Source organism: Podarcis liolepis (genome assembly GCF_965112155.1).
Source record: "Podarcis liolepis genome assembly, chromosome: 1".
In the NCBI taxonomy this organism is placed as follows: Eukaryota; Metazoa; Chordata; class Lepidosauria; order Squamata; family Lacertidae; genus Podarcis; species Podarcis liolepis.
In genome coordinates this window covers 46,660,688-46,668,723 of record NC_139554.1, presented here as the reverse complement: position 1 = coordinate 46,668,723, position 8,036 = coordinate 46,660,688, and the positions used below count along the sequence as shown (strand labels likewise).

Sequence of the window (8,036 nt, the reverse complement as noted above, 5' to 3'; positions counted from 1 at the left end):
TCCACTACTGGCTTTGTGCCTTGCCGACGCTCCTCCACCAGCCAGATCTCCCTTCGCAATCTTCCATCGTCCATCCAGTCGCGTCTGTCCATGGTGAACCAAATGGACCCCCCAAGCCAGACAGGTGTTGCCAACATGCAACATGGCCTACCTTCCTCAAGCAGCTCCAGCCAAAGTATCCCTGCCTGCAAGCAGCATGCCCTCGTTGGATTTCTAGGGACAGAGGGAATGAGTAACGTTACTGATGCACAGCCAGGCACACATGTGAGCCCTGTCAACCAGACACAAACCAAAAGGGAGGATGTTAGATATAGAATTCAGGTAAATCAACTTGAGTAGTAGTAATAATAATAATATTTATTATTATTATTGTTGTTGTTGTTGTTTGTTGTTGTTAATTTTATTATTTATACTCCACGTATCTGGTTAGGTTCCCCCAGCCACTCTGTGCGGCTTCCAGCAGAATATAAATACATAATAACATAAATCTGATTCCCAGTCTTCTTTACAATCTTTAGAATCAGCACTCATCACTAGCAAGTGAGTGGTACGTTAGTTTTTGACCTCTTGTGTAATGCAATACTCTAGAGAATGGAGCTGAGGTTCTTATGGTAAAGTATCTGTAGAGATGATATACTACTACTTACAAATACCTGCAGGCTCCAGACCATGAAGGATACAAAGGTTTGAAAGAGGCAAGCAACTTGATATGTTTCCAACACAGCTTTAAGGCTGCCTTACGATGATTGCCATTCTTTTCCGCATACCTTATGTCGACTAGTAACCTTAACTGATCAACCTGTAGTTCACAAATCCTTCAAAGCATTAAATCAACTAGCTGGCCTTCCTGTGCTATAGGCACAGCGTAGGAGATTAGGATTGTGTTCCTGTTTTATTCTATGTACCAAAGCTTATAAAATGAAGAGATTTGCATGCCTAGTATTAACTAGTATTGGTAACAAAATTTGGAAGATGGGGGAAATGGGTTTACAATGGGGGAAAATTAAATTATGCAGCTCCTCCCCTGTGTACTGAAGTGGTACAGTCCCAGTACAATATCCTTTTTCCAATAGCAGAAGTGAGAATTTAATTTGCATTTAACCAGATTATTCCAAAATATTTTAAACTCTTCCTGTTGCAGATAATGGATCCCAGCCAGGTATTGGAAGGGATCAACTTGTCCAAAAGAAAGGAACTGCAGTGGCCAGATGAGACGATACGGTTAAAAGCTGGAAGAAACAGCTGGAAAGACTGGAGTCCTCAGGAAGGCATGGAAGGCCATGTAAGTTGCTCTCCGCAGTGGATTTTTGGGATTGGAACATTTATCCTAACAGTCCCATTGAACATACAGCACAGGACTATGTATACTTCATGTTTCAGAATAATTTTGAGCACTAGGAAAAGCTCAATTTTGCAGTCTGTAAATTATGCTACATATATGGTGATTTTCATAATCACCATATTATATACCTTTCAGAAAGTATATAGAAAATGGAACTCATGCATGCAATAAGTTACAGCAGTCTTGCTAACCTGACACCCATGAGTGCCACATTGTCTGCAGAGGCTTTCATTGGTGTCCCTTGGCAGGTTTCCCAGACTCTGAGCTTTCAGGTAAAAAAAGAAGTAAGCTCTAGCCCTCCTTGAAAGAAAGTTATGAGGCAAAATGTGGAGGTAACTTTTAAGTGATTTGTGTGAAATGCAAGTGTGTGATCTGACCACACAGATAGGTAGCCGTGTTGGTCTGCCATAGTCAAAATAAAAAAAATTCCTTCCAGTAGCACCTTAAAGACCAACTAAGTTAGTTCTTGGTATGAGCTTTCGTGTGCATGCACACTTCTTCAGATACACATATGTGCATGCACACGAAAGCTCATACCAAGAACTAACTTAGTTGGTCTTTAAGGTGCTACTGGAAGGAATTTTTTTATATTTTTCCTGGTACTGAGGAATACTCCATATTGTTATTAGATGGTAACAGCATTAGACTGTGCGGGGGGGGGGGGGGAGAGGGAGAGAGAGAGAGAGAAATCAGTATTGTGTAATCTCCACAATTGGGACATAATGGGAAGCGATAAGGTTTTCAGGAGTGGATGTCTCTTTGAAATGTGCTCACTTGTCCCAAAAGATCGGTTTAGAGATGGGATGATGGGATTGTTTGCATTTCTTTCCTTTCCACACCTCTCCTCTTTCAGTTCTTTATGCCTCTTCTAGTGGTTGTTACACTATAAACTACTGGTCTACCATTATGAGAAGGAAAGACACCAGTGCGCCCTCTGTTCAACTAGCATACCTGCAGATAGATATTGAGCAGTCTTTGGGATGGGGCAGACACATCTGATGGGCAAGACATGGAAGCGTAACCTTGGTCTCCCCACCAATTAGGGAGAAGATGATCCTCCAGTCTGGGTCATTGCCTTGTCTCCATAGTCTTTCAGAACGATGAAAGCTGCACTTGTTTGTAGTATCTAAGTTTTCTGTGCTTGACCTTCCTCCAGGTGATTCACCGTTGGGTGCCTTGCAGCAGAGATCCAGGAAGTAGATCTCACATAGACAAAACCATCCTTTTGGTCCTGATTGAAGACAAATACGTTCCTGTGATTGAAACTGGAGTCCTGGAACTTGGGGCTGAAGTGTGAACTGCTTGGACAGTTTAGCTGCTTCTTGTCCCTCCGCAAGGTTTAGAAATGAGGTTGGGTTCTCAGAAGGATGCTCCTCATGCCTCAAGTAATAGAAAAAGACTTGAAATCAAAGTGGTTGTGTGTCAATCTCTGGCCCAAAAATAAATAAGGGGCGTTGCTTTTATTCTTATTTTTCAAGTTAGCTACTGAGGAAAACATTTTGCATGAAGGGTAATGTTCTGTTTTATACTTCATTTTATGGATTACAGTGCTTTAAAAGAACCCCACATTTTCCAGTTTTAAAATAGGAACATCTCGCTTTTCTAATCGTTTTGCCAAAAATGGCCATGTTTTGTCACAGTAATGTGGATTCCATTCATCTTTTCTTTTTTTTAAAAAAACAATCAAGTAGCGTATAAATCTTGAGTTCAGTGTAAAGCAGAATGGTGGGTTTATTCTTGGCAAGAGTGACCAGACTTAAAAGATTCTTATTTCTTGTGAGTGAAACGTTTCAGTGAGAAAACTGCACTAATTTTTTTTTTATGGCAATGCACTAAAAAAAAAGGGTCTGAGGTGGCTCAGAACATTTATTTATATATGTATGTATAAATATATAAAAAGAAACAAATACCATTATTTAAATTGCCTTTGGGATTAACCCCCTCCCGCTCCATGTTCATACTGATGGTAGGACCTGTGCCATTGATCCGTTTTTCTGGCTTAATATACTAGATTGTGCATCAGTACATTCATATTGTCCTATTCACAATATATGGCGGAGTACAAATAATTGCAGAATAGCATGCCAGAGGTGCCACTCCGGGTGAAACCAATGGAGGGCACAAATGTGCAGTAATTTCACCTTGTTATGAAGGGCCCAATCACACTACTGTGCATCTTCTGTCTCTAACCTTTTTGCAGCTTTCCAGCTCAGAGCCAACTAAAAGATGCTATTGGCATCCTTTGGAATAAATTTTTACTTTTTCGAGGGAAATTGGATGAGACCCGGTGTTTTAAATGGGATAGTGGTTTTCTATGTGCATTTGGACTTCTTCCTATATTCAGTCTGGTGAAGCAGCTGGAGGGTTGTTGTCACTGTTGTTGTTGTTTTTATTTTTAATTCAAGGAAAGATACAGGAGGCACAGCCTGACTGTCATATCATTTGTACCATTTCGCCTTTTAGCTCCCTTTAGTCATTCTTTTCTGTGACTTGAATTTTATTTTCAGTGATTATATATTCTATAATAACTGTACTTCGAGTATAACTGTGAAATTGAATTATGTTGCATATCTTAGGTTTTACTGTGTTTAGGTTTGTTTTGTTTTTCCCCCCATAGTGTGTGTGTGTGTTTTCAGGGAAACAATTTACTCAAATAACATTGGGACAAGGAGAGGAAGCTGCAGCTTCTTAATGTGCTATTATTCTGTGTCTTGCCCCCAGCAGTCATGAAAAATTGTGTTATGTAGGGATTGTTTCCTGTGTGCGATCTGGAACTCTGCAGGGCTCGATAGGAAACTCAACACAGTCTGCAGCTGTAGCTTTTAGAAGCAGCCATCTTTTTATTCTCTGGAACTTTCCAAGTATTGCCTCAGTTTAAAAGCTTTATGGGTGATCTTGCAAGGGAGGAATTGCAGTAAAATTAAAAGCATTATACACCTAATGAAAGAGTTGAAGTACTTGTGACCTAATGTGCATTAATGTCCAAATACAACGTGCCCTATGCCATGAACATGAGCTTTGCACTATGCAAAGTGTCAATACAATGTTGTTTCTAGTAAACTTAGGATCACACATTAAGGTCACACATTGAGCAAAGTTTTTCATTTCCCAATAATGTGAATTTCACTGCATGTTTCTCATGCATGCGAAATCACAGGCTTAACTTTGGGAGCAGGAGGTAGAACATGAATGTAAGAAAACTATTGAAAAGAATTTGCTATTCTGGCCTGGGCTACAGCCTGTGTTCATTAATTATGTCTTCAAATTAACACCGGGCTGTGTTGGCATTTTCATCATTTTATAGGCAAGAGAGAAACCAGCCTGTATGTTGACAGGTCATTCTTGTATTCCTTCTCAATTGACACTTTTAAATTTCATTTATCACTCCTATCTTGAGTTTCCCAAGACTGTTAAATGATGGACAACCAGTCATTTAAAAAAACACCCAGTGATCTCACACACTATTACACCCATCAGTAAAAGCGTTTTGTTTTTTTTAAAATAAAATGTCAGTTTGACTAAGGCACTGACTTGAGTACATTATGACAGGTTGTCTGTGCTAGATTTTTCTCAGAAAAAAAATTCTGCTTTCCCATTTTTAACATGCAGCTGGTGACAAGTACCCTACAAATCTGTGACTTAGAATATTGCACTCTGGTTGCACTTGATCCAAGATTCAATTTTTTTAAAGATATGGTAATTTTAAGGCTTCTGATGTGTTCATATATAGATCCTTTTGTAATTTGGTATGTTCAGTTATTGGACCCAAGTCCCTAGTATGCAAGTCATTAGCTCAACGTGGTTCCAGCTGCACCAGTATTAGAAATCTCATGCAGTTAGCAGTTAAAATATCACAAAAAAGTATGTGACTACAATTTCACCCTCAGGTTTTTTAGGTTGCCCATATTCCATTAATTGGGAAAGAGCTCTGGCTTTCTCAAAACTTCACCCACTTAATACATAGGGAATTTCTATCCAAAACCCATCTGCTTTTCTCTTTGAGCACTACATTAGGTGGGTTTGTTGACCAAAAAGTAAAATTCTACACAGCCTTCATTATATGGAGGCATAATATAATCCAACATTTTCACGGATTATAACCTTTCCAGCAAAATGTGCAATTTTTAAATAATAATAATAATAAACCTTAGCACTTTTCTAAACTCTGCCTTTCAATACTTGGCAATATTGTAAGTAGCTGGTAATCTGCTGGATTAATTTTTCTCTGTGCTTAGACTAGCTTCTGAGGATAGATATCTAGAAAGTTTGTGAAAATTAGTTTTTCTACAGGTGATATTTATAAATGTATAACGACTACCCGACCTGGGGGGAATCATTAAACATAGAAGCGTGCTTAACTTCCCAGTTGATGCGCTGGGAAAATAAAGCAAAATCTTTTCTTACCTCATTTTGAAATGCTTTGATTTTTTTCTAAAGTACACAATCCTACTCTTATCCGATGTTGCAGTAGTGAATTGTAGACTTTTTTTGGTAAACCAGAAAATGCAAGGAAGTTTTCAACGGAAGTGTTGCTGTTTTTCTTTTTAAAAAATCTCTTAGAGGAGCGTCTGACACATTTCTGATTTCAATTCTGTAATGACTTTACCTCCCTGTCTTGTTATTTGGGAGCTGATGGTGACAGAAATGTATGAAAACACTGGCCAGATTTACACTCTGAATGGTATGGCAAGAAGCCCTTAAACTTTGCTTTGGGACAAAATGTTAGGAAAGCAGGCATTGAAATGAATTACTACGAGATCAAATAACCCAATCATGTCAGTTTTCTTGTTAAAAGCCCTTTTAAAAATAGTAATACCTTAACTAAATGAAGTGGTATAAATGGAAGACCCTTTCAGAGCATATAGAAATACTTCATATTAGGTATGGGTTTAAGCCACCATGGTATTATATACCTAATTTTATTAAGGGATTTTCTTTTACCTATTATATAGGTTTCTACTTGTCTGGCCTTACTTGGTGTTTAAAAACATGATGCCCTTTGCTTTGTGATGCTAGACAGTGTAAGAAATTATAGCAGTATTGAATACGTGCCTTAGTAAAATGATGATGGGTACATAACACCTTGGTGGGTACTACAGACCTTGACTAGTTTTCACCCAGATTTGTTTAAAAGGCTGTTTTTAAGATGGCTGCTCCAGAAGGCTTCAGGGGGTGTAATGCAAATACTTTTTAAAAAAACAAAACCCTGCCATTGACTTTTGACTGTGTATACACACAGCCCTGTACAGTCGCTTGCTTATGACTTCGACAGATGGAATTTCATAGCTTGGAGGTCAAACTTGTTAGCATCCTTGTGAAACTTAGCCTGACAATGAACTGCAGGAGGGAGAAAATAGAGCAAGCAAGCAAGTAAACTGAGTTTGAAACGGGATGTGGAATATATATATACCTTGCATCTACCAGCATATGGAGATCTTACCAGGGATAGGGGCATGTGTACTTGGTGTGTGTGTGTGTGTGTGTGTGTGTGTGTGTGTGTGTGTGTGTCTGCGTGTGTGTGCTGTTGGAAACAGCCTGTAAATATTGTAGCTGTTTAAAACTGGGGAAAGCTGAGGGGGGTTTGTTTTCAACATGCATTGAAAAGAACAGTATTGACAGTGGAAAGAAACACTGAAATAAAAAAAAGTCTTTTTCCTCTTGTTGTCCTTGGTTTTGCTTTCATTTTTACCTTTTGGTTTCTCACACCTGCGGCTTTTGTAGGAGCCAACCCACACTTTCACACTTTACCTCTGAAGAATAATACAGTGGTACCTCAGGTTAAGTACTTAATTCGTTCTGGAGGTCCATTCTTAACCTGAAACTGTTCTTAAACTGAAGCACCACTTTAGCTAATGGGGCCTCCTGCTGCTGCTGCGCTGCCAGAGCCCGATTTCTGATCTTATCCTAAGCAAAGTTCTTAACCTGAAGCACTATTTCTGGGTTAGCAGAGTGTGTAACCTGAAGCATATGTAACCCGAGGTACCACTGTATCTAAAAAATTGAGGGTTGCCTCTTGATCCGTGAAAGGAGATGGTGACGTATTGTATGCCCACTGGCTCTGCTTGGTGCAGACTTCAGGGTTGGAAGTTCAGAGCCCCGCAATCCAGAGGGATCTGAAATGTCACTAGAGAGCGACTGGCAGCGGATAAGTTGAGGGGTGGGCAAGGTGCAGGACCCTGCTATGAAGTTAAGCACCACACCACCCAAGCTCCAGTCACTTGTGATCTTCCTTTCCTACACTGGAACCTGTAGGAATGGTGTTCGCAGGGTGTGGGGCAGCATAAGACACACCACAGCGTGTTTAGCCGCCATGCCCTCTCTTTGACTTTTTGTCACCTCAGCAGTGTAGAATCATAGAATCATAGAGTTCGAATAGACCACAAGGGCCATCAAGTCCAACCCCCTGCCAAGCAGGAAACACCATCAGAGCACTCCGTGCCCTGTCTCTGACCTTTGTCTCCTTTGCAGAAGGGTTGCTCAATTTCCTCTCTGATGGGAACGTGACGTGGTGGAACAGGTAGCGCAAGTAAAAGGGCAACACCCAGAGGGCTTGGGATTGGAGGAGGACAAAGGGCAGTCCTCCTGAATGTATCTGGCTGGTTTTGCATATCTTGCTAACAAAAAGAGCTCTGCGAAGCTCCTGAGTGTGGTTCGCACAGCCCACCTGCACCAGCAACTCCTGTCTCGTCTCAAA

At 40.2% G+C, this 8,036-nt stretch overlaps 1 protein-coding gene across 1 annotated transcript in view; it reads left to right on the top strand.

Moving 5' to 3' along the window:
- Window positions 1-6,998, top strand: part of PCNX1 (pecanex 1) — a 77,424-nt gene extending 70,426 nt beyond the window's left edge. The window contains 3 exon segments of the mRNA XM_083512426.1: window positions 3-321; window positions 1,142-1,282; window positions 2,499-6,998. Coding sequence (XP_083368552.1) covers window positions 3-321; window positions 1,142-1,282; window positions 2,499-2,639 — 601 coding nt within the window. The 3' untranslated portion in view covers window positions 2,640-6,998.
- The last annotated feature ends 1,038 nt before the right edge of the window (window positions 6,999-8,036 follow it).